This window comes from Gracilinanus agilis, chromosome 2 (genome assembly GCF_016433145.1).
Source record: "Gracilinanus agilis isolate LMUSP501 chromosome 2, AgileGrace, whole genome shotgun sequence".
In the NCBI taxonomy this organism is placed as follows: Eukaryota; Metazoa; Chordata; class Mammalia; order Didelphimorphia; family Didelphidae; genus Gracilinanus; species Gracilinanus agilis.
The window spans coordinates 650,251,423-650,279,283 of NC_058131.1; the positions used below are offsets into that span (position 1 = coordinate 650,251,423).

Genomic DNA, 27,861 nt, shown 5'->3' on the forward strand with positions numbered 1-27,861 from the left:
AATACTTGTGCCTATAACGAGGTCTTTTGTCTCTGGTCCCCTTCTTCTGTTCTGGCCCATCTCCTACCTAATTGTTGTCCTAGGGGCCTGGTGCCCTCTAGGTGCCCAGAGTTCACCCCCTCCTTGAGTGCTTCACCAATACTAGCCCTCCCCAAGTGTTCCATTTTCCAGAATTGCCTTTTCCTACTCCTTTTCCCACACCAGCCATCCATTCAAAAGTTTTCATCCCTCAGAGATGATCTCAGCTGAGTGCTAAGAGGACATCAATCAGATTTACTTAGTTCATACAAAAGCGTAAAGTGCTTTTAACTATCCCTGGGTATTTGCCATCTTAAAAAGGATGCTAGTCAGCTAAATGATGGGTGATTGTTAGAACTCACAAACCATTGGGCAAAGCGAAAAGGGAAGAAGTTCAGTCGCTTTGAGGAAGAGATTGGAAAAGGGAGGTTGTCCAAACATCCCTTAAATCACACTACACAACCACCCACTTTGCCCAAGAATAAATCCAGCCCCTCCAGGACCTTGGAGACTGTCAGAGACTCCTGGCAAATACCAGATTACAAGCCTGTTCACTGCCAAACTCCTCCCTCTCTTTCCTCAAACTAGGACCGATTTCCCAGTGGAGTCGGTCTTATGAAAACCTTACTGTAAGAGAAATGACAGGGAGTTAGGAGCCTCGGTGTGTGAGCTATGGGTGGCACTGACCTTCCCTTCCGAGCATGGCCAGCAGCCAAGTGGTGCATGACCTGGAATAAACCCTCTTGCCTCATAAGAATATATGTAGTTGTGTCTTTTAATTACCCCAGTGCTTTCAGTGCCACTGGCCACGAGGAGAAGTCCTTGTTTAGGTCTGTCAGAAGGTTTGAGTCAGAGCAGCTATTTACCCATTCTTCTTACCTATCATGCATGGGCTACAAGGATCTAGATCTAGGCCACAAATTCTTCCCTTCACACACCATCCACCTGGCTCCTCACTCCTTCCCTCCCTTCACCGCTCAGGCCTTTGGGCCCACTCTTGGCAATGCTTCTACCCCATTGAAGAGATCAGAGGGAGAGCCTATCATCAATAGCCCCCCCCCAACTCATTCCTCACTCCCAACTTCCTAGCCAATAGTCCATTTTTCTTCAGGTAAAAGCATTCTGCGAAAAGATTTTAAACAAAGTATTTATGAAGGATCAAATAAATTGTAAATAGTTTTTAAATAAAATGGAAATGCCTTCAATGGATTGTGGCTGATTATTCTTCCGTATAATCTACGAGTCTTTGAGAGGAGACAACAACCGTGGGAAAAGTCCAGTGGCTAAAGACTGGGAATGTCAATTTCTAGACTTGTGTATACATTTAAAAGAAACAACAAAACATATCTGATGTTCACAAAATCCCACAAACGGATTCTGCCTGAATTTCTCAGAGTAGTACTTTCCTAACCTAACTATTCTAGAATAATTCAGCTTCGATCAAGTTTCTATATATTATTATTATTATTTTTAGTCCTTGCCTTCCATCTTAAAACCAATACTGAGTATTGGTTCCAAGGCAGAAGAATGGTAAAGGCTAGGCAATGGGGGTTAAGTGACTTGCCCAGTCACACAGCTAGGAAGTATCTGAGGCCAAATTTGAACCCAGGACCTCCCATCTCCAGGCCTGGCTCTCAATTCACCAAGCCACCCAACTGCCCCTCTATATATTATTTTTAAATGTCTTTGGAGCTTAAGCTGTTAATAGTCTGCACACACAGTACTCTTCTAAGCTCAGTTCTATTGAGGTAACCTGAGAACCCTAGAATGGAGTCACATCTTCTGTTGAAACTGGATGGGGCCTTTGTTTTGTTTGCCATTGTTGGGTGAGTTTGACACCTGGTAATTGTCTTGTTAATACTCCACTGGGTTAGTTACCTAGTGATAGAAGAAGAGGAGGAAAGGGCAAGAATAGGGAAAGGGTTGAGGAATGGGAAGGGGGCAGGGAAGGAAAAGGGGAGAGGAAGGAAAGAAGAAGGGAGGATAGGGAAAGGGAAGTAGTTCCAGCCAATTCAATTCTCAGGAGCAGGAGCCCCAATTGAGTGCAAGATTCATAAAGGACACATCTAGAGGGAATCAAGTGATCTGTAAGGTAAGGTTACGTTTGTCTTCCTTTTTCCTTCCAGAGATGATCACCGGTTAAGTGAAATAATTTGAAAAATGCATCTTAACCCTTGATTTATTAGTAGGTGTCAGGGCTTCTCAGGATACCAAAAACAGCCTACAAAGAAAACGATTATGAGGAAACAGAGGGAAATCTAGACTACTATTAAAGTTGGGAGATGATATGCAGTAGAGATAAAAACCACCACTGGAGCTCATAGGGGTTGATGATCTTCCCATGGAGAGTGAAGCAGCAACAGTGGCATCATTTACTTTATAAAACAATAAAGCAAGATGCACAGTAACTAGGAAACCCAAGGAATTTTGCAGCTAACCTTAAAAGGAAGATATGATCCTTTGTAGAAGTAGATGAACCTGACTGTGATTCTGAGGAAAACATCCTCTCTCAAGAACTGGAACTGTGTGGTTATATAAACAGAGAGCCTCTCACACTGGCCAACAAAGGGAGACCTCCACTATCTAGACATTTTCTGCTCTACCAGGATATACAGATGAGATTAACTACAGAAGAAATAGCCCTACTGGGATGTCCATTAATTGGAGAACGGATGAACAAGTTGTGGTATATGATGATAATGAAATACTATTGTGCTCTGAGAAATGATGAGCAGGATAATTTCAGAAAAAGCAAAAAGGGCCTACATGAACTGATACAAAGTGAAGTGAGCACAATCAGGAGAACATTGTACAGCATTATGGTAAGATGATCAACTGTGAATGACAATACAATGATCTAAGACAATTCCAAAGCACTCATGATGAAAATACTATCCGTCTCCAGGGAAAGAACTGGTGGAGTCTGAATGCAGATTGAAGCATGCTCTTTTTCACTTTATTTTCTTTGTGGGTTTTTTGTTTGTTTTATATGACTCTTCTTCCACAACATGACCAATATGGAAATATGTTTTGCATGATTGTACATGTACAACCTAGATCAAATTGATTGTCTTTTCAGGGAGAAGGAAGGAGACAGAATTTGGAACTCAAAATTTTAGAAAAAGAATGTTAAAGATTATTACATGTAATTGGAAAAAATTTAAAAAAAAATTAAAAAAGAAAATAATCCCACTGTAACAAACATGATCTTTTGTAACTCCTGAGCCCAAGGTTAACTGATGTTCCCACATTAAGGTTAATACATTGTCCCCAACATCCTGTCCCTATTACTCAACATTTCAAATAAAGTAACAGAACTTTGCCACTTTGAAGGCTGATTTAAACTTTTCATTTTCCTGTATACTGTTACCCCAGAACTGTGTAATAGCCTATATAATGTGAGCATTCTTTCTTGGCTCAGTCATTGCCATCCAGCTGGCAATAGTCTACCACAGAGTTACACTATTAGAACCCATTTTCTTAACTTCTAGCCTTGCCTTCTGATTTATTGAACTCCACTCGAGATCAAGGAAAGATGTTCCCCAGGAGGGTACCTCTAGGTTGAGAAATTATCCAACAATTTCAAGGTGACCCTATTACTCGAAATGGGACTGAGAACCTAATTCACTGAGCTCAATGATCACTGCTTGGTTTCTGTTAATTCATGGAAAATGACTGGTAAATCAGAAAGAACCAGGAACAAGCAACCAAGAAGTCCTAGAGAGAAAAACATTTGGGGATCCGGGTGGTTTGAGCTCTTCTTCCAGTAGATGGCCATGACCTTGGAACAGGAAGAATATAGGAAGGGAACCGCTGGCTACGCAGAGACAAGAAACAGGATTTGACTTCTTGGACCATGCTTCAATAAAAATCTTAGATAAAAATCAGAAATAGAATAGACAGAATCAGGATCTCTCAGGTAGAAGGGATCTCAAAGGCCTAGGCTTTTTCCAAACCAAATCCAAATAAGAATTATCTCTAAAATCTATTCAAAGAGTAGCCATCCAGCCTTCACACCTTCAAAGGCAGACTGTCCCACTTTGAAATAACTCTAATGGATAGAAAATGGTTTCCCACAAGCCTATGCCTGCCTCTATGTCTCCTCATTTCTCAATAGTACTAACCTATAGGGCAAACAGAAGAAGCTTAATCCTTCTGCCATGTGGCAAATTTTTAAAGTCTTGAAAACAGTTTCCATGGGCCTTATCAAGCCCTATCAAGTAGGACTTTTCTGGCTGTCATTTTTTCAGTCAGTCCATCAACAAGCATTTATTTGCTGTTTGTGCTGGGCACTAGGGATATGAGTATAAGGAATGAAACAGTCTCTACTCCCAAGGAGCTTATATTATGATAGATGAGAGAAATATGCATGCATGCATAATACATACATGCATCACACATGACATATGTACATGCATTTATATCAGTATAAATATAGTGAATAAAATAAATATATACAAGATAGTTCAAATACAAGTAGTTTGGGGAGCACTAGCAGTTGGAAGGATGAGGAAAGGCTCCATGCAGATTTTGCCTGAGCTGTGTCTAAAAGGAAAGAAGGACTCTATAATAAAGTATGAAGACAGAAGGACAATTTGGCTAAATTGCAGAATATAGAAAAGGGATAATGTCCCATGAGGCTGCAAAGACAGGTTGAGGAAGGCTTTAAAACTAAACAGAGGGGGGTTTTTCATCCCAGATGCAATAGGAAGTCAATATTATTGAGTGGAGGGTTCACGTGGTTAGATCTGTGCTTAAGGAAGGTTATTTTGGCAATAGTGTTTAGAATGGATTAGACTGGGTAAGAGAGTTGAGGCAGTGAGACTGTTAAGGCTGTCGTAATAATCTAGTTGAAAGGTGATGAGAGTCTGAACTAAAGTATTAGTTGTGTGAGTATAGATAGAGTTGGATCCAAGAATGTTGAGAAGGTACAAATGGCAAGATTTGGAAACTGGATTTGTTGAACTTGGAAAGAATGAAGAGTTAAGGTGATATAACAAGGTTGCGAAGTTAGGAGACTAGATGATGATGCTTTTGCCAGAAATTGGGACATTTAGAAGGAAGACAGAATTTGGGAGGAAGGGAGATAAATTCTGTTTGGGACATGTTGAATTTGACATATCTCCAGGACAAAACTTTTAGAGACTGAGTGCCCAAACTATAACCTTCATGCCACAAATGAGCCCCCCACCTTATTCCAGTCAGGGTGGGGAGGAAACGCTCCCACTGGGCTGCTAGGCAGAGGGGCAGGTGATGAGAGAAATGCCCTCAGGCATGTGTGGAAAGGGGAAGGGAGCAGCCCCCTCCCTTCTGGTACACGGACCATAAGTTCACCAACATGGCTCTAAGACATCCAGTTTGAAGTGTCCAGTAGGCAAATGATGACACAATACTGTTTAAAATTAACATAAATCTATACTCCCTTTTTCCTTTTTGGAAGGAGAATTTTGAGAATCCATTTTGGTCTTACCCCATGCTTTGGGATGGAAGAAGGGCCTGAGGCTTATCTGTATAAGGACGCTTCATGGCTCCCTAGCATCCCGGGAGATATTTGCCTCTTGTCTCACATGATTCCTGGAAATGACCCAAAGTAGGGTCAGGTCTATCCAACCAGGGAGACCTGGAAGGGGTAACATCACCAGGGTTCTAAGTTGGAGCTCAAGGAAGTTTCTGTTCTCTTTCCTAGGAAGCAACTGGAGTGAATGGGATACTAGGCGAGTGGCAAGTTCAGATTAGCTAGGCAATCAGTCATGTGATGATGTGCCTTTTCTCTCTAAACCACTTTCACTATTAATTATAAATTATTAATTTAATTATTAATCTCCAGAGAATTTTAATCCTAGTAATACTGACATTCAGTAGAGACTGAGGCTGAATATGTAGATCCAAGTCATCTTCAGAGAAACAATAGTTAAACCCATGAAAGCTGATGAGTTACCAAGTGAGAGCATTGTGAAGATGGGATTAAACTCTCTGCTGCCCATGTTTAGGTTTAATCACCAAAAGCGTACATACCCCACTTAATCCTCAAGTGAGGGAGGTCTGAGACCCACGGGTACAAAAGTGGGTGATGAATCAGAATCAACTGACTGCCCCCTGGGCAATCCTAAGCAAAGTCTTTGTTGTAATTGGTACACGTAAAATGGGAGGAAGGCACAGGAAGTGACAAAAGAAATGGTCTTTATAAATTGCAAGAACTTCCTGGCACTGTTCTCTCTTTCGCCTTGAACTGGACCCTGGAGGAGTCCTGGCTGAGAACCTTGGACTGCTTTATATTTCTCCTTAGAACTATCACATGGGTGAGTGAAAAAGGCTGACTCCCTTCCTTAGCTTCCCTGGATGTACTAGCCTCTGGAAGGGCCCCTTGTCTGGGAGGAGGCCTCGTGGCTAAAACTCATGTTAATTGACCATTAGGCTCTCTAGCTGGGGCCTCTGGAATAAACTCTGGAATTTACTCTGCCGGAATAAAGTCAGGGCTTGAGCACACAATCTAACTCATTAAGCTAGATCTTACTCTGCTCACGCTCTGTCTCTCTTCCTCATATCCCTACTTTCACTCTTCCTATATTTTTAAATAAATTGCTAAAAAAATCATTTGGAATTAGGTAATCAATTCTTGGCGACCATCTTCTCATATGCAATCCAACCATAATTTTACACTTTACAGCATATAGAGGAAAGAGAGTCCAAGATGGGGAACTCCACATTTGGGGGGGCATGATATAGATGAGTCAGCAAAGGAGAGTGAGAAGGAATTGACAGGTAGAACCATGAGAGAGCAGTGTCATGAAAACCCAGAGTATCCACTTTTCTGCTAATCCTTAGGCACCATTTTCTTGATACTCTTCACCATCTTGGTTGCCTTCCCTTGGATTTCCTCCAGCTTATCAGTGTCCAACCAAAATGTAATACCCCAAACTAACCACAGTAGTCCAGATGTAGTTTGGAATACAAAAAAAACTACTGTTCTTCCCTAGTCCTGAACAATATATTTGTGAATGCAGCCTAAGGCTGCATTAGATTTTTTTGGTCACCTTATCTAAAAATGTCACTCTAAATTCATATCAACCTGTAAAGGGAACCCTTTCCTCCCAGGATCGTGAACTTTCTGCTCGTCCGAGCCAGCCCATTAGCTTGGCTGGAATGCTCCAAACAGAGGTCATGGGTTAAGAGTCCTAGGATTGTGACCCAGAACTAAGGGCTATGAGTCCAGGTCAGAGAGATTTTGATCGGTTCCTGAAATGTGATAAACCAACACACAAGGAAAGGAAGTGACATGAAGAACTATAAAAAATGAGACTGTAGAGGAGATGAGGTTCTTCTCTGGAGGTCGTTGGCTGGCCATCTTTCTGTGACTCGGCATTGGTGGCTCAGACAGAAGACACTCTTATGGGCTAGTAAGATTAGGGTGGTAAGCTGGGAAATATTTTTCTATTTCCTTCCCTCCTTATTTCTTTCTTAGACTATATTTATATTAAAATTAAATTATTAAAAGCTACTATCATCCTCATGACTTAAGGGTTAATTTTTTTTTATAAATGGGGACCACAACAACCTTTTTTTAACTAATTATATTTCCAAACCAATTTTTCAATATTACATTTAGCATATTACATTAGGCATAATATTAATTTTCAATATTACAGACACTAAAGCCTCCAGATCTTTTTCAGCCAAAATGCTGGCTGGACCTGCCTCCTCCATTTCATGCGTATGAAAATCTTTTTGATGAAAAAAAAGTAAAAGCTTTTCTATCTATTGAATTTACTCTTTTAGAGATATAGACCAGTGATCCTGCCTGCTGAGATCTTACTGGATTCTGATTCTCAGTTTGAACACTGGCCCTGCTATTTACTAGGTATATGGCCTTGGCTTTCTCAGAGGCTCAGTACACTCATCTGAAAAATGGGGGCATTTGATTCTCCAAGAACCCCATCCTCTCCAATTCCATAGTTAGAAGGTTTATGAATTAAAAGATTTGACTTGTGAGGTTTATGGAGTCCAATGTCATTATGGTACCGGCCTATTGCTAGGTAGCTATAAATGGGTTTGAGTCAATGGTAAGTGATGTCATAGGGCAGCTAGATAGTATAGTGGATAGCATTCCAGATCTGGAGCTGGGACAACTTAGGTTCAAATTTGGCCTCAGACATGTCCTAGCTATGTAGTCCTTCTATCTTAGAGTTGTTCCTAGGGCAGAAAGTGCTATTTTAAAAAAAAGAAGGAAAAAAAAAAGAAATGGTGCCATGGTCTCTGGGAGAAATGCATTGACTTTCAATAAAAAAAAGTTTCCTTCTCTTGTGCCCTGCAGGGATACCCTGGTATGTATGGCATTTCTTCTTTTGGTTTCAGTGCCTTGACTTACACAATGAAATCATATTTCTATTAGCTGAAATTCCCAGGGCTACTTTAACTTTACTTTAACTTTTACTTTAGGTTTAACGTACCATATTCTTTAACTCACTGGGTCTTGACATTGTTTAAGGATGAAACTCTTTTTGCCTTGGAAAACCACCAAGGCATGGAAGCTTAAGGCACAGGGATGAGCAAGCAGATAAAGCAGAGGAAAAGAAACAGGAAGAAACCCTTTGTAGAGATGAAAGTTTTGTTTTGGTGTTTTTTAATGGTATTGCCAATGGCTACAATCACAGAATTCTTCTGCTGACTTGATCTTTGGGGTAGGTTTTGCTCCACGACTAAATGATTTGGCATCATCTATCCTTCACAATACCCACACAGAAGCAAATGAACTACGAACACACTGATTGAGGGAGGGTGGGCCAACATGCCTAAATAACATAATGATCATTAACATGGTATGGGGGAGGGGTTCCTACTTTTGGGGGGGGGGCCTTTAAATCAAAACATTAATTTTTCATGGGCCTCCAAAAGGACGCCAATCCTGGGTAAACTCAAATGATGTCAATTCCAAACACTGGCATCCCCACCACTTGTAGTCATTTCAGTCCTTTGATTGTCACTAATACACTATATAGATAATGGGTCTAGGCAAGCAGGGGATACACACACACGATAGACAGCAACTTTGGTGGTGCTGGTTGGATTGGGGCTTCTTCACTGGATTTTAGTGACAGCTTCATGGATGGAAGTGGCCACATAATCCAGATTCTTTGTGGTCAGGCCACACATGTTGATCCGGCCACTTGGCAGTAAGTAGATGTGCTTTTCATTGACTAGATATTCCACTTGCTTAGCTGTTGAAAAGAGAGAAATCATGGTTAAAAACAGCAGGGATTGGGGACAGCAAGGTATCTCAGCGGATTGAGAGTCAGAGGGCCTGGGTTCAAATCTGACCTATGATACTTCCTAGCTTGGTGACCCTGGGCAAATCACTTAGGCCCAACTGCCTAGCCCTTACTGATCTTCTGCTTATGTAGTATTGATTCTATTATTGATTCTACGGGTTTTAAAAAACAACAACAAGGATTTGGCTCATAACTAAAGGGGAGTATTTAGGAGGTTGTCACTTTTCCTTTCTCTGCTCCCCAAAGGAGAAACCAAATGACAAAGGAAATATTCTATTCAACTTACATAGGAAAAATTGAAGGTGTTAGGCTCTGAAGAAGTCTTTTGTTATTAACACCCAGGAAACTACATTTTGCTAAAAGGAACCATTGATAATGAAGTAATACCAGAAAATTTTAGCAAGTCTCTCTGATAAAGGTCTCATTTCTCAAATAACTAGAATCAAATTTTAAAAAATAAGAGCTACTTTCCAACTGATAAATGGTTAAGGGATATTAAAGACAAGTTTTCAGAAAAAGAAACCAAAGCTATCTCTAGCCATATGAAAAGAATGTCCTAAATCATTACTGATTATAGAAATGCAAATTAAATCAACTCTGAAGTACTAACTCATACCTATAAAACAGGACAAACACTAGAGGGGATATTGTGGGAAAATAGATACTAATGAATTGGTGGTAAACTTGTGAATTGATCTAAACATTCTGGAGAACAACTCTGAACTCTACCCAAAGAGCAGTAAAACTGTGCATACCCTTTGACTCAACAATACCACTACCGGTCTGTATCCCATAGAGATCAAAGAAAATGGAAAATGACCTAGTTGTACAAAAATATTTAGAGAAGTTCTTTTTGTGGTGGCAGATAATTGGAACCTGAGATAATATCCATCGATGGAGAAATGGCTGAACAAGTTGCAGTATGTGATTGTGAGGGGATACTATTGTGCTATAAAAAATAAGGTGGATGGTTTCAGAAAAGCCTAGGAAGATTTACATGAACTCAGCAGAACCTGGAAACCATTATACACAATGATAGCGATACTATAATGATTGACTATGAAAAACTTAGCTACTTTGATCAATACAATGATCCAAGACAGCTAAGGACTCATGGTGAAATTTGCTCTTCACTTCCAGAGGGAGAACTGAGGAACCCGAAGTGCAAACTAAAGGGTAATTTTCTCACTTTATTTTTCTTTCTCTTTTTGGTGACCTGGATAATATGGAAATATGTTTCACATGATTACACATGTATAATGGGTATCATGTTGTTCGCTATCTTAGAGGGTAGGAGAGGAGCTGGAAGAAGAGAATTTGGAACTCACATTTTTTTTCAAAATGTTTAAAAATAAGTAAATTATGGTTTTGTTTTACAGGAAGGTATGAAATAAAAAAAAATGCCTGTCCATCAGCAACTTACATCCTACTGCATTTCTGCCTGCACAGCAAAAAGACCGCTTTCAAACTGATTCTAGCCATAATTTTTAGTTGCCTATTGAGTATAAGTTTCTAGCAAGCTGGTGCCATTGAGAAATCTTCCATCCCTATACTCAGCATATTCACCAAGAAAAGAAAAAAGACTGATGATAAGTCACACAATAAAAAAGTTTAGAGACCACCAATTTAGAGGGGAGACTATAATGGCACTGAGATGAATATAGGTAGGGAAGAAAAGGCCAAGTAGAGTTATTCACTTAAAGATAGAGCTATTCATAAGTCAGATCATGGATTCAGAGCAAGAGTTAGATTCAAATAGATTAGAGTTAGATTCAATTAGATTCAAAGTAATCTAATCCAATCTTCTCATTTTTAAATCTAACACAAGTTAATTGGCAGGTCACAGACTGGTCACAAAAGTAGTAAATGGTGAAGAACCCGCATCCTCTGCCTACATGACACTAGCTTATTCTGAAAATAGTCCAAGGTTTACTCAATTTTAGGGTTAGTTAGCCAGTAGCGAATTGCATCAACAAATTTATAACTACTTACTAAGTCCTCTCTCCCATGACAAGCTTCCCAAGCCTACTTAGTTTTCCTAAAACTCTGTTATAGTCAGACAAGAGCTTCTCTGTCCCAAAGAAGCCCTTTTTATTAGATAATTTATTATAATCAACCTGATCTTCCTATTCAGATAAATAGTTGGTTAATGTCCTTTACAAGTTGAATTAAAAAAGAATATACAATAATGGAAAATAAAGATATGATAGTTATTGTGATAATTAGATTAAATCTGCCCTGCCCATCTTTAGATTTAATCACCAAAGGTGAAAACATCTCCACTTAACTCACAAGTTGGGAGGTCTGTGACCCATGTGTGCTAGAGTGAGTGACAAATCAATTTACTGACTGCCTCCTGGATAGTTCTAAGAAAAGCATCTGTTGTGAATGGGCACATAAACTAAAAGGAAGACACAGGAAGTGACACATAAAAAGCCCCTTTAAAAGAGAGCTCAGTGAGTTCAACTGGTCTCCTTCTTGTTCATTGCTTGGACGTGGAGGAGCTCTGGAGCTGGGACCCTGAGACTTTTCTTAAATCTTTCTCTTAGAATTACACACAGTGAGTGTAAAGACTAAATCTTCCTGGAATTCCAGGACCTTCCGGCCCTCAGCCTTCAACGCCGAACCTCGCTTGACTGAGTGCTAATTAGATCTGTCTGGGTTAAATTAGAGGATTGGAGCAAATTACCTAGTGTGTTAGATTACTTATCCTATCTTTTCCTCTCTCCCATTTCCTTATTTCCTCTTCCTTTTCTCATTTGTAAATATTAACTTACATAAGTCATTTTGACTCAAGGTTATTCCTTAATTGGGGATTGATAATTATTCAATTCCCTGGCGACCAAACCTATTAATATTCACCCAATCAAAACCCCCTTTTACTCCTTATATTATGTAATATTATATGATGTTATAAGATATTATATATGTAACAAGAGATATGATGATATAATAATATATGATGATATAAAAAGTATAATAATGGATAGTGATAATATGATATGGTTATATGATATTGTTATAACATATATATGACATGATAATGATGATATAATGATATATAATGATGATATAAAAATACTATATAATAATGATAATATGTAATAATAAATAATTCTTAATTCTGTAATCTTAAGTAAGAGATTAAAAGTAATAGAAGATATTTTGTTGCTATCAGTTCTGGTTTTATGCTTATTAATACAGTGGTAGGCCACCTCATTAAACTATTATTTATATTTAGAAGGGCACCTGGGTCCTAAAATGCCTCCAGAAGTAAGTAGTGACAAGAATACCCAACAATACAGATGTCATTTTTTTAGGTAGAAATATTTACTTCAATGTTTTTGTTAAAATATGTGCTAATCTTAATTTTATTTCTTGTTGCATTTGAATAATTTGGAGTTAAGTACAAGTAAGAATCAAAGATATTTCCATTAATACTTCTTGGTACAACAGAAATAATGCTAGTTCTGGAGTCAGGGGACCTGATTTCAAATCCTGGTTCTGCCATTTAATACCATTGTAATTTTGGTTTAAAAAAAAAGGTAAGTTACTTAAATGCAAAATGAGAAAGTTGAACTTCAAGGCATCTTCCAGCTCTAAATATAAGGCTCTATGATTCCTAGAAAATAAAAAAGGAGCCATTCTCCAACTGATAAATAGTCCAAAGATATGAGCAGGCAATTTTTGGATAAAGAAATCCAAGCTATATATTGTATGAAAAGTGCTCTACATTATTATTGATTAGAGAAATGCAGATCAAAACATCACACACCTATCAGGTGAGCTAAAATGCTAAAAGGGGCAAGAGGACAAATGTTGGAGGGGACGAGGAAAAACAAGGACACTTCATATACTGCTGGAGGGTCTAGGAACTGACCCAATCCTTGTGGAGAACAATCTGGAATTAGGAAGAGTGGGAACCGTGGGGCGGGAATCCACGAGAACAGCCCCCTCATTGTGGGTGGCCGGCTCTCCCCCCGAACGTTCTTACTCGGCACTCCACGGAGCTTTCTTCCGCTGAGCTCCTGTACAGCTCGGTTAGGGACCGATTTAAAGACGGTCTGCCGGAGGAGAAGGCCAGGCAGCTCCGAGGGAAGGAGTGTGTGTGAGGGGAAGCCGCGGCACTGCCCAGAGCAGGGAGAGGCACGAGGCAGGGGCCAATGGGTGCCAGAGACCAGCCCTTACAGATGGGCGGCGATGGGGAGGGGCGCGCGGGGGAGGGGCTTGCCTCGGACTTACCGGACAGGCCGGTGAAACTGAACATGCCGATCTGGTCGGTGATGTGGTTCCAGGTGCCGGGGGTGCCCAGGGCCTCGAGGCGGGATCGGAGCTCGGCTCTCATCAAGAGAATCCGGTCGGCCATGGTCTTCACGTTGTCTCTCCTGCAAGAGAGGGCGAGGAAACGTTATGGAGCGGAGGGCAAACGCTGTAGGAAACACTTCTGCCAACCACAAGCGGGCTAACAGCCATGAGAAGAGCTACGAGGTGGGCACCGGGCAGCTGGACGCCGGGGATCAAGATGCTGCTTTAACTCGCGCAGCTCTAACAATGAGTTAAGACTGAACCTGGTTAAACACGAACTGCTGACCACGACGCCTCCTCCAAAGTCTGAGTGTGGGGGGCGGGAGAGCCGGGCCTAGAGACAGGAGGTCTTGGGTTCAAATGTGAACTCAGTGTCAGACTTGCTGATTGGGTGACCCTGGGCAAGTCACTTGAACGCCCACTGCCTACCCCTTACCACTCTTCTGCCTTGGAACCAATGGTCATTATTGATTCTAAGACAGAAGAGAAGGCTTTAAAAAAATATATTAGAGCAGTCTTCAGGCCTGTATTTCAGAGTGGGCACTGATCAAGCTCAGAATTCTGATCATTTCATTACCTGGAAAGAATCCTATGGATTATCACACTCATGGGGGAAAGCTAGCTATTCTGTTCCACCAAGAGTTCCTTCAGATTTCCTTCCAGTCGAAGCATAGAACAAAAGAGTAAATCAATGTTGCTGCCTGGGGTAGTAGAACATTTTATTTATTTTTCAATAGGCCAGGTCCACCCACCAAAATTCTTCTCACTAGGTCCCAAAGCCAAGCGCCTATATTAACTTTGTAGAAATATTTGGTTTGGCAGCTGAGTGGAGCCATGGATACAGCACCAAGCCCTGAGTCAGGAAGACCAGTCTCAGATACTTACTAGTTGTGGCAAGTCACTTGCCCCTGTTGACCTCAGTTTCCTCATCTGTAAAATGAGCTGAGAAGGAAATGGCACACCACTCTTATACTTTTGCCAAGAAAACCCCAAATGTGGTCCCAAAGAGAGAGATGTGACTGAACGACAACAACAAAAAATTTTAAGCCCTTACCTTCCATCTTAGAATCTACACTGTGTATCAATTCCAAAGCAGAAGAATAGTAAGGGCTTGGCAACGGGGGAGGTATTAAGTGACTTGCCCAGGGTCACACAGCTAGGAAGTGTCTGAGGTCAGATTGGAACCCAAGACCTCCCATTTTCAGGCCTGGTTCTCTATCCACTGAGCCACCTCCCTGCCCCCTACACTCAGACTTTTGAGACACTGTATCTAATCATTTTATCTATAAGCCACCCAGCTACCCTACCCCTACAACAAATATTTGACATAAATACTATTTTCGCTTTTTTAAAAATTTGGTTACAAGCTTGGACAAAAGATATGCCACTTTGGATGTTTAGCCAAAGAAGATCAGAGTAGAGAGATTTTGGGGGGGGGGGGGAGGTTAGGAAATGAAGTACTAGGACCCTCTTATGTATCCTATAGTTTCTGGAATACTAGATTTTAGGATGAAAGGGAATTTATGATTTTTATTAGCCCATGCCCCTGCTTCTGTTTCCTAAGAGACTGTCAGGTCCATAGAAATGCTAAGAGACTCGGCTTCTCTGGACCAAGAAGCACGCAATCCCCTTTGTTCCCAGCCTTACTGTGGATCAGGCATGTAGTACACTGCACATGCCACCAATGGGCAACACACATCTGATAAACGTAGCCTTAATATTAAGAAGTGTCAGTGGGGTGACTCGTTTCTAATGTGGGACAAGGGACGCATGAAAGGCCCAGGCCTAACCCTCGGAGCTCTGCCGGGGTGTCTTACCACTCATTAAAGAGCTCGGGGCTGGAAAGGGTGGTGGCCACGATCCGAGCTCCCTGAGCAGGGGGGTTGGACCACACAACACGCACTATCTTCTCCATCTGGGAAAGGACACGCAGGACGTTATCACCATCTTTCCCAACCACGATCAGGTTCCCCACCCGCTCATCTGAAGAGAGAGAGAGATGTCAATTCTAAGTGCAGTGAGCCTCCCCCTCCCCAGCCAAAGATGTGTGTGCTGCTGCGCCCAGGATAGGAGAAGGGCGTGTGTAGGGGATCACTCACTGTAGAGCCCGAAGTTCTTAGAGAAGGACTGAGCACAGAAGAGCTCAAAGCCCTCATTCACAAAATAGCGGACAGCCCAAGCATCCTTGTCTAGGTCCCCAGATGCAAAACCTTGATAGGCTGAGTCGAAAAAGGGGAACAGAAACCGACGCTGCAAGGAGGGAAGAAGAGTTAGAAGAGGGGAACCTGGCCCAGCCCTTAAAAAGCCCATCCTCCCACTCCCACTCCCACACCCACTCCCACAGCCTGGCTCATCAGACTGAGCACCCACAAGACATCTGTAGGTCCTCTACTTCCCTAAATTCCTTCTATGGATACAGCAGCTGCCCCCTCTCTCTGGTCACTTGGGAGCCCAGCAGCAAGCCAGAACCCAGGAACTGGGCAGTTCCATGGACAATGTGGGAAGAGAGCCCTAGAGCGTGTGAAGTTATTCTAAGCTAGGACTCCTCCTGCCAGATACATCAGCACCTGGGAACACTAAAGGGGAAATCCTGTTGGAATTTTGTCAGAGGACTCTCGGCTGGACAGTTCTTAGTCAATCTGTTTTTATGTTATATTCCCCCAGAGCTCTCAGAAGGAAACTATCACCAGCTCAGCTCTGGTCTACGAGGTGCATCTTTCAGGGTGGATTTTTAATGGCAGCTTTCTAGGAACGTGAACACGGAGATGATTTTCTAGCTCCGCGGCTACCTTTATGCCTCCGATCACGGGGTTTTGGAATCGTACCAGCACATGCATTAAAAAGGTAGGTGGATGTAGGAGCAGTAAGTATCACGGACAGCCGTCTGGACGTGGCAGTTACCTTCATGACAGAAGCGATCTTCTCCCATTGCTCCGGGGTTGGGTCTGTGCCAGTTGGGTTATGTGCACAGGCATGAAGAACGAAGATGGAGAACTCTGGAGCTTTCTGAGGAAAAGAAATAAGCATCAGTTCTCACTGGCAGCAGCAGGAAATATCAGGAAGTAGAGCCAGTACTGGTTTGGCAAGCTAATGAAGGTAATGAAAAAGCTGGATTTATTCCATAGAGGTAATTAAGTCCCAGAAAACACCACCTGCTTGAGGAAAATGGCTCAGGCCCTTCTCAACCCGAAGACAAAATCTCTTTGTCCTCCTAGAAAGCCTCTATGACAGTGTGTAGCTTTCTATTACGTAGCAGATAGACAGACAGACAGCTAAATGCATGAGTGAATGAATGACTAAATCACTAAATGAGTCCCCCACCTCCATGTCTTGTAGCATGCCCTGAAGGTCAAGTCCTCTCTTAGATGCGTCCCAGTAATGGTAAGTTCGGATGTCTGTAAAGCCAGCAGCACTAAACACACCATTATGATTTTCTGAAAATAAAAAGTTAAAAAGTTTCAGAAACACGGATTGCCATCATTTGAAATCCTACAATAAAGAGAGACCACTTCTTAGAGATCTTTGAGGTGGCTTCCCTATGATGAGACCTCCTGGGACAAGGTCATTTAATAGGAAGATATAAAGGGGGCAGCTGAGTGGCTCAGTGGATTGAAAGCCAGGCCTAGAGACAGGAGGCCCTTGGTTCAAATCTGGCACTTCCCTTCCCTGGTGTGTGGCCCTGGGCAAGTCACTTAACCCCCATCGCCTAGCCCTTACTGCTTTTCTGCTTTGGAACCAATACACAGCATTGACTCCAAGACGGAAGGTAAGGGTTTAAAAAAAAATAAAAGGTTATAAATTCTACTAGCTTTGTTGTATTTTATTATAATGGTGTGTCCTCTTACCAAGCTTTTGCCTGTCTAGTATTCTGTTCTCATGTTTTTGCCTTTTATTCTTAGCAAAATCTGAAATTTAGCATGAGAGTTACTCATATAACCCACAATATGGTAACAGGACACACCATTGCAATAAAACACAATTGTAGTGACAATGTAGCTAGTAGAAATGTAATCTATGATCAAGAAAGAAGTCACAAGGATCATTTCTTTACTGTTTTCTCCTTTTATCCTTCCCCAACAATTAAAAAACTCACCCCAGGTTGGAGAAGACACATAGACCGGGGTAGCTGCACCTTTCGCTCCATTGTACCATCTGCGCAAGAACTCAGCTCCAATTCGAAGGGCCCCCGTTCCTCCCAAACCCTGCACGCTTCCTATCTGAAACAGAGAAGAATGGTTGGGATAGAGGGGAGTTCAGTTCTACTCATAAATACCTCAAGAGGCTAAAAAAATCACCATAGAATATTTTTCTGCTGTTTAATCTGAACCAAGACTTCTCCACTACTTAGCAAGCACATGAGATGAAATTGTTTCAACTTGCCAGATCAAATCATCTTTTGGTAGTGTGGCTCATCTTTATAAATCAGTCAGTTATTTTTTGGAGTTAAAGTACTGACATCATATGTTACACCCAATTAATCCTTCTCTCTATTCGGCTTCATCTCCTCTTAGGAGGTTTATCAGATAGGCAGCAATTCAGTAAAATAGAGGATGGATTTGTTTTTGAATGGAGCATCTTCACATATGCATACAACACATTTTCCTCTTGATGCCTGAATCCTTTAATTTTAGAAGCCAGAATATCAATAACTGTTTATCAGGAAAAGGAAAAAGTTCTTCTGCCAACGACTATCTTTAGAAGTAAAATAAAACCAGGTTAAGAATGAAATCTACCTAATGTTTTAAGCCAACAAACCTGAATCAGATTATTCAAAAAGTAAATGTTTGACTATACACAAATCACTAAAAAAGACAATAGAAGATCCAAAGCCACTTCCCAATTGGCAAGTCATCAAAAAATATGAACACACAATTCTCAAAAGAATTTCAAACTATTAACGACTATGTGAAAGAATGCCCCAAACCATTAATAATAATCGAAATGCAAACCAAAATAGCTAGGAGGTTCCATCTAATATCCAAAACCTTGGCAAAGATGACAAAAAAAAAGAGAGAATCTAAAAGAGATTATAGAAAAACTGACACATTAGTGCACCGAACTGGTGAAGCTGTGAATTGGACCAACCATTTTGGAAACCAATTTGGAATTCTGTGAAGAAAAGAAACTAAAATGTCTATTTCCTTTGACCTGGCAATTACACTGTTAGGCATGACTCCAGAGAGGTTAATGACAAAAAGAAAGATTCCACATACCCTAATATATTTAATTTATATCAGCACTTTTATGTAGTACTAAAGAATTGCAAACAAAAGAGATGCCTATTGGCTAAATAAGTTGTGGTGCATGGAATAAAATAGAATACTATTGTGCTGTAGGAAATAATTACTTTGGTGATTACAGTAAGTGTGAGAAAACTATCTCCCTTTCTGCACAGAAGTAGAGAGCTTGTGAGTATGAAATACTCCAAGTCAGACTTTCTTTTTGATGTGTAAGATAGTTTTTAAAGGAGTGTTACCCTGGGCAAGTCACTTAACCTCCATTGCCTATCCCTTACCACTCTTCTGCCTTAGAACCAATACAGAGTTAAGATGGAAGGTAAGGGTTTTAAAAAAAGAAGATAGTTTTGCTGAGCTTTTTTTCTCTTTCTATTTTTAATTCTCTATAATAAGGGATAGGTCTAGGAGAGGAGAGAATGTAAGTGATATAAAAAAGGAAAGAGATCATTAAAATTTTTCTTTTAATGGAAACCAGAGGGAAAAAACCTGAAAGACAAACATTTTAAGGAAAAGTTATATGCCCTCCAAAACATGCCTATAAATTCCTATATTGGTTGTATATATAGAGAGGTTAAATGGCTATTTTTAAGGTTTTATTATTAATAGGCAAATAAGATGTGAGGATGTGAAGACTTGACCAAAAAAAAGCAACAAGTTAACATTCAGAGTATAAAGTTTTCCTTATTCTCACCAAAAAACTATTAGGTTTTTTAAAATAAAATTTTACACTAATAATTTTTAAACTGATGAATAAAATGTTTATAGGAATTTACTTATTATGTCTGGCCATCTGGCCTTTACTCTCCCCACATTATGTCTAATTTATAAAATTTAATTTAATTTAAAAAAATTTCCCCATAGTTACATGATTCAACAAATTGTTTCCATCCCCTCCTCCTCTTCCCTTACCCATCTCAGAATTGACAAGCAATTTCACTAGGTTATACATATATTATATATATATATATATACATATATAATCCACATTATTCATTTTTGTAAATGAGTAATCTTTTAAAACCCGAGCCCCCAGTCATATACCCATATAAACAAGTGATGAATCATGTTTTCTTCCAGATTTCTGCTCCACAGTTCTTTCTCTGGATGTGGACTCCCAACATTATTTCTAAAGAATAATGTAATATACTTTATCTACAACTATATATAATGTTTGGTTATTACAAACTCCTTTAAATATCCATTTTGTTTCCTTTTATTGTTTCAAAATTTCTGGAAATTCAACATTTTAAAAAAAGATACCCCTCACAGGAGCCCCTGGGATACTTCCAACCCCCCACAAGATGTTTACCCAAAAGACATGCCTTTGACCTCTTGCAAGGTGACAGCAGTACGGTAGCTTTGATCTCTTAGCAACGATTACAAGATGTAGGTCCCATAGACTTTTGGCAAAGAATGGTATCCACCTCCAGAAAAAGAACTTGGGGAATCAGAATGCAAATGAAAGCATACAATCTTTCACTTGTTTGGGTTTTGATGTGGGATTTGGGTTTTATATGATTATTCACTTACAAAAATAAACAATATGGAAATGTTATGCCTGCTAATACACATATAACCCAATCAAATTGCTTGCCATCTCTAGGAGGGGAGAAGGAAGGGAGACAATTTGGATCATATAACTTCAGAAAATCTATGTGGAAACTTGTTATTATATATAACTGGCAAAATAAATAAATAATTAAAAAAAAAAAAAAAAAGCAGGTAGGTCCCATAAAACAATTAACATTCCTTAATTGTCAAGGAGGGGTGGTTACTAGTCCCACAGGAGTCCTAGTCCACTTTCTTTAAAACAGTCATGTTGTCCCTATCTTATGATGCTATCTACCCTGTAATCAGATGCACTGTTTTCCTCACCTACCCAACTCTACTTCTCAAAACTATATGAAGGCTAGTTCGTCCTACCTCCAGGCCTTTTGGTTATTGAGGCGGGCCATTGCTAGCCTACCTAATCAATTGATGATGTTCAGAAAATTGTCTCTCTATTTATCTTAATTTCCAAAATGTAACACCCTTTATTCTTCTCCCACCCCATCCCCATTTAATAAAATTTAAAAAACCCAAAGCCCCTCTGCACATAGCTTCATAATCCAGCAAAAACAAAACTCCACAATGGCTATGTTTGGAAATATAAGTCTCTTTCTGCATTGTAAGTTCATCACTTCTCTGTCATGGGGTGAGGAGTGTTTCACCTTTATTCCTTTGGACTTAAAATTTGTCTCTGGGTTGACCAGAAGTCGTTTCCCCTTTATGATGTAATCAGTGTATAAATTTTTCTCTTAGTTCTCATTTTGTTCTTAGAAGTCCTCCCAATTTCATCTAAAACTGTTCATTTCATAATACTTAGTGATTTCCCAATGGAAACATACTCCCTTAGTTTTCCATGGGGCTCCCACAGAAAGAATTGCCATAAATATTTTTGTACATATAGATGCTTTTCTTCTTTCTTTGATTTATTTGGGGTAGAGCTCTAGAATGCTATAGTTGGATCAAAGGGTGTGCACGGTCTGGTAATTTTCTAGCATTGAAGAAAAAAAATTGATGTGGTTTTAGGCTCAAATCTGTCAGAAACACTTTAATTTAATTTAGCATTAATCCCATAACCAAGCTACTTCCAGCTTGGAGAAATAGTCACACTGGCATAATCAATCCACATCCTCCAAGACAATTCTCTGCACCAAGATCATTTCAGGAACAAGGAAGAATGTTTCTATTCATTTATAGAAATCTAATACAAGGAAGAAATCACAGTGTATGGATTAACATTCCAGAATTGTTGAGTAACCAAACTGTAATCCCATTCCCATTATCTCAAGAGTTAAAAAAAAAAAAAAAAAAAAAAAAGAAGGGACCTTGCCCTTTCCAAGGACAATCTTTTCTCAGTGAAAAAGGGGGGCTCCAATCATTTTAGGTGGCCAAGTAGAAAGTCAAAAGGCCAGAACAAGGTAAGAATAAAGTCTGATTTGGACTTTATTTGTTGTTTATTTATTGGTAGCACAGTGGATGGAGTGCTGGGTCTAGAAGCAAGAAGACACCGGTTCAAATCCCACTTTGGACATGCCCTAGCTCTATGACCTCAGGCACTGTTAGCCTCATTTTCCACAACTATAAAATGGGAATAATAGCACCTAACTTGCTGGGTTGGTGTGAGGATCAAATAAGGTAATTTCCATAAAGTACTTAGCATAGGGCCTAGCATATAGTAAACATTATATAAATGCTTATCCCCATCCATTCCAGCTGCTGCATTATCTCTTAATCCATTTCCCTAAGAAAAGCTTTTTTGTCCTTGACTTCTCAACAACTGTTCTAAGAAGCTTTTCCCAAAAATCTTGAAAGTAAGTAATAATTGTTTAATACTGTCAATTTTACTAAAAAGGAGGTTTTAAAATATGCTTCCACACAGGGCATCTTTCCAAATTGCTTTCCAGAAAGGCTGGACCAAATCATAGCTCCACCAACAGTGAACACACCCTCTCCAACATTTGTCATTTTCCTCTTTTTGTCACCAGAATGACAGGTGTGGGATTGCTTTTATTTGTATTTTCCTAATTATTAGATATTTAGAGGGTTATTTTATATGATTGTTGATGGCTTGGATTTCTTCCTTTGAAAACTGCCACTTCATATCCTTTGACCATCCATCCATTGGAGAAAGGCTCTTGGGCTTCTAAATTTTTCTTGAATATAAGACTTTTACTGGTGAAATTTGTTGCAAAGATTTCCTGCCACCTGTCACACAAGTAACCCATCTCTTCCTCCTAATTTTAGAAGCAATAGATTTATTTGGGCAAAACTTTAGCTTTTGATACACTGTGGTACAACCAAACATAATGGACTTCTCTACTAGCAGCAATGCAAGGATCCAGAGCAAGGCTGAGGGACTTATGAGAAAGAAAACCAGCCACATTCAGAGGAAGAACCGTGGAAGGAGAAACACAGAAGAAAAACAACTACTTGAACACATGGGCTTATAGGGATATTATTGGGGATGTAGACACTAAACGATAACTCTAGTCCAACTATCAATAATATGGAATTAGGTCTTGATCAATGATACATGTAAAACCCAGTGGAATTGTGCGTCGACTAAGGGAGGTTAGGGGGGCTCGGGGGAGAAGGAAAGAGCATGAAACATGTAACTATGGGAAAATATTCAAAATAAAAATTAAAAAAAAAAAGACTCAAAAAAATCCTTTAGCTTTATGTAATCAAAATTGTCCATTTTAGCTAGTGTGATCCTATCTCTTACTTAAGTAATGAATCTTCCCCATATATATGTATATTCAGTCCTTCCATACAATCTCCCAGGTGTATAGCGTATTCATGGAGGACCAGCAGCTGTGGTGTGAGGGTTTGCTGAGCCCTTTTTCGGGTGGTTCATTCATTGCCCATTTCTCATCTGTGGCCCTAAGAAGATGTAGCATGTGCAGCAGCCACACCCCAAACAAACTGCCTCAGCAGCCGGGCTAACCCAGGCTGATTCAAGCCCACCAGTGAATTAGGGGACCGCCTACCCCAAGCAGGGGAAGCCGCCCCCCAAGGGAATGAGCCAATGAGAGCAATTTGTTCCAAGGTCAGCCACCACCAGTCATCCTGGCTGGAGGAGACAGTGAAGCTGATGACTTTGTGCAAGTCTGCCTCACTTAAATCTAATTCAAGAACCAGCCAAGACATCACCCTTTGGGGCTACTGGGCCTCTGGGAAATGAAGGACAAACAACAATTTCTGGAATAAACGAGTTCCTTTTTCTTTTTAAAAGTATACTTTCTGGGGACAGCTAGGTAGCTCAGTGGTCTGAGAGCCAGGCCTAGAGACGGGAGGTCCTAGGTTCAAATCTGGCCTCAGACACTTCTCAGCTGTGTGACCCTGAACAAGTCAATTGACCCCCATTGCCCACCCTTACCACTCTTCTGCCTTGGAGCCAATACACAGAAGTTAAGGATTTAAAAAATAAAAATAAAAAATAAAAGTATACTTTCATGGCTTCTGGTCATTTCACTGGTATGAACCCTCCCTCCAAGTGGGAGACTGCAACTTCTCTGTGGCTTAGCAGGCCTTCAAGAGGTGTGATAGCTGAAAAAATGCATTACCCTGTGACTAACCTGGTAATGAGTCTCTTTGAACTAACTACACACATAATAGACATGTATTGAAAAAATACAGATATGATCCTAAATCAGGAAGCTTATTCCCCTTTCACTAGTTCTCACTGACCGCATGGGACCTGAATGTTTAAACAGCTATACCAGTTCTATGTCTATAGATATTTAGCAGAATTCACTATTGGAAATGGCCACAGTCTTAACTGATATGTTTTTTCAGATCATAATATACCTGATTTCTCCTTTATAAAAAAGATATTGCTTTCAAATTAAGGCTATGAAAATAATCTTAGTGTCTCTCAATAAGTATCTGCTGATTTGACTGATTCCTTGGGCCGTATTAGAAGTGATTTCTGTAAACCTACCAAGCAGCTCAGTCATTTCAGGGAAAAAGAACCAAGAGGCCTAATTCCTGATCTGGTTCTTTAGGTTTCTAATGCTCCTGAGGCAATGATGTTTTATAACAACCCCCTTATCTCAGCCACAAGGCACCACCGGCTTTTACTTGTATTCTTTTGCATGCACAAGACAAACATAAATCACACCAAAAATAAGTCAATACTAGTAGTAAGAAATATACTTCCTCAAAGAAATATACTGTGATTCCCAAGAAGCTTCCCTCCTCAGAGCTTACCTGATCCTAAGGTAATTATAACTCTACTTTGAAATCCTACTTATTAGTCATGTGGACAACAGTCTACCGAGAAAGAAACTGGAGACTGGCAAGGAGAATGTCAGTAATCCAGATGCAGGATTCCCAAGTCTGTTTCTTTCTGTTTGATGAAGAGGCCATCAGGTACTACTTGTGATCTGGAAAGGCTAGATGCTACAATGCATGCACTCCATGCTCAGAGCTGGCAACTCTTTCCAACCCCTCCCGTTCCTATCCAAAGAAAAATAAAGGCAGCTTGAAAATGCCAACAGGTATAACTAGATTATTGCAAAAGCCTCTTAGCTGTCTTCCCATCCCCACCCCAAGTCATTTAAGAACCCTGTTTAATTAAATTTAAAACTTTCAATTAATAACATTATAATAAATTTAATTCTACAAATATTTATTAAGTGCTTACTATGCACAAGGCCCAAGACAAGACACTAGGGTTATAAAAACAAAGTTTGTTCCAGGCTTGGCCCTACTCTACCTGCCCAAACTTATTTCCAATAACTACCTCCGTAACATGCTCTATACATGCATTAATGTTAGTCAAAAGGCAACATTCATTGTCCCACAATCATGCTGTTTAGTTCTGCTCTCTTGGCTTCATTTGGATGGTTCCTCTCACTTGAAATGCTCTCCTTTTTCCTATCCAAATCTTTTGTTTGTTCATTGTGTGTGTGTGTGTGTGTGTGTTGGGGTGGGTGGGATTTTATTAGTATGAGAATTCCTAGTATGGAAATTCTCTCCAGGAAATCAGATTTATCATGAGGAGTGAATACCTCTGGTAACACAGTAAGTATCAAAGGCAGGACTTGAACTCAGACCTGCCGGATTCCAAGTCTAGCCCTCTATCCTCTGTTTCATCTCTCTGAATCTCACCCATTTCTCAAAGGCCTTCAAGTTCCCCTTCCATCAAGACTTTTTAAATCAGCTATGGTCCATTTCCTCCACCTTGGAATTCCTGACAACAGAGTGTCACATCAAATAGGACCCTTGCTAGGTACTATCTCCAACTGTCAATCTTTGCCCCTAATCTCTGTGACAGGGGTGAGGTTATTCTTTTCCCTTATCTTCTTTAGTGCTCTGAATAGCAACCACAAAATAGGGACTCATCAGATACTTGTTTAATTAGGAACTTCCCAAGGCACTGGAATGAAAGGTGAGGTGACCAGACAGAACTAAGGGAGTGGCACCATCGGTGAGTTCATATTAAAATAATACAGTTAGCCAAGAAGCTATGCCAAGGGTTATGCTTTTTAGAGGTACAGTAATTTGGTTTGGTCTAGATCTCTGCAAGTCACATTGCTCTAAATAAAGGCTTATCGCTGGCATTCAAAGGATCATTTGTGGGGGCAGCTGGGTGGCTCAGTGGATTGAGAGCCAGGCCTAGAGACAGGAGGTCCTGGGTTCAAATCTGGCCTCAGACACTTCCCAGCTGTATGACCCTGGACAAGTCACTTGACCCCCCCATTGCCTAGCCCTAACTGTTCTGGCCTTTGGTTCTAAGACAGAAGGTAAGAGTTTTAAAAAAAATAAAAATAAAAAGGATCATTTGTGTGTGAACTTCCTCCACAGGTTTTTAAGGGGAAAATGATTCCTTACCCAGAACTTACCCGATTCTCCTTGATGGCTGGGCTGTCATCTCCAAGAGCAATTCGGGAAGCATTGTTTCGAAATTCTGGCAATCCCAGGATAGGCAAGTACTCATGGTTTATACTCTCATTAGCAGCAATCTGTCGCTGCACCTTTCTCACTACTGGCAAAACCCAGGGCTGGCTTTCATCTGTGCGATATGCTGCAAGACAGGAAGGAGAATCTTAATAGAATCCCCCTTTATATGGAAGTGTGTGGCATGATGGAGAGGATTATCACCTTCCTTTCCAAAACAAGATAGAAAATCATTGTGTGACCTTGAGCAAGTCACTCAACCCCAACTGCCTAGCCCTTTCCACTCTTCTGCCTTGGAAGTGCCTTGGAATGTTTAGCATCAATTCTAAGAAAGAAGTCAAGGTTTAGACAGTCAGAGAAAAAACCATTAATAAAGTCCTATATTTAATGTGATCATCATAAAGAAACCTTATGGATTATGCTGAGGCCATGGTTTCATTGGGCCTGGATTTGCTTTCTTGATATTTCACTCCTATCATTATTAATCAGGCCTTTTCTCCCTTTGTATTTTATCTAGTCCATTTCCATTCCATCATTACCTTCTCCTTTCATTTCATGGTAGAAACCAATGTTCTCAAACTGAGCCAAATGTGTCCCAGAAATTTGCTCATATAGGGAAAAATTCAAGTACCATATAAATCTGCTTCTACAAATTGATGCAAGAAGGTAGAAAGGAGTAGAAGAAGCAGTACCTGATTTCTGTTATGCATTACCGGAGTTAATTATCAAAGATGACTTGGGAACATACCTATATTTCAGAAACAAGTAGCTATCTACTAATGTCTTCAAGTAAGGGTCAATGTACAAAAACTCTTAGAATCACTGAACAGCAGGACTGGAAGGGACCCATCCCAAAAGCCATATAGTCCAATTTGTGCACAAACAGAAATCCCTCGGATATCCCACAGGCATCTCAAAGCTAAAATGTCTAAAAGAGAATTGTTTCCCTCCCCGTGGCCCCTCTATCCCTATCTCTCCTCCAAACTTCCTCACTTAGGCCTTTCATAACCCCTCATAAGGACTATCCTAATAGATTTGTATTAGAGAGTATTTGTATTTGTATTCTGTAGCCTTCCTATTTCTGTTCTTTTCCTCTCTGACCCATCTGTAGAACATTAAAATAATCTTGGGCCAGACCATGTCACTTTCCTACATGAGGCTCTTCAAAGGTTCACTATTACTTCTAAGATAAAATAGATTTTCCAGTATGGCATATAATATTCATTATAATATGCTAAACAATATACCACAAATATTCCAAAACTCTTTCAATCTACCTTTCTAGATTTAATTCACATTACTGCCTTTCATTCATTCTTTGTTCCAACTAAACTAGCCTACTTGTCGTTCCCAAAACAGGTGTGCCATCTTCCATCTCCATTCATTTGTACAAGCTGTCTCTCGTGCCAAAAAATCTATTCTCTCTTTGAATCCCCAACTTCCCCTAAGGCTCAACTCAAGTTTCCCCTCTTTGAGTCTTCTGCAAACCTAATTCCACCTGAGCACTGGCCAAAGTCTGGATACTCCAAGAATTTATACTATTCATTCCCATCTACCCCCATCAAATGTACTTCCAGGTTGAGGCA

General features: G+C 40.2%; 1 protein-coding gene across 1 annotated transcript in view; it reads right to left on the minus strand.

Annotated features, from left to right (window-relative positions):
- Positions 1-8,621: 8,621 nt before the first annotated feature.
- GOT1 (glutamic-oxaloacetic transaminase 1) overlaps positions 8,622-27,861 on the minus strand; it is a 28,405-nt gene continuing 9,165 nt past the window's right edge. The window contains exons 2-9 of the mRNA XM_044665758.1: positions 26,221-26,402; positions 17,683-17,806; positions 16,911-17,023; positions 16,491-16,595; positions 15,689-15,839; positions 15,407-15,572; positions 13,527-13,669; positions 8,622-9,233 (exon numbers count right to left, since the gene is read on the minus strand). Of these exons, the coding sequence (XP_044521693.1) occupies positions 9,094-9,233; positions 13,527-13,669; positions 15,407-15,572; positions 15,689-15,839; positions 16,491-16,595; positions 16,911-17,023; positions 17,683-17,806; positions 26,221-26,402 (1,124 nt within the window). The 3' untranslated portion in view covers positions 8,622-9,093. The remainder of the gene's footprint in view (positions 9,234-13,526; positions 13,670-15,406; positions 15,573-15,688; positions 15,840-16,490; positions 16,596-16,910; positions 17,024-17,682; positions 17,807-26,220; positions 26,403-27,861) is intronic.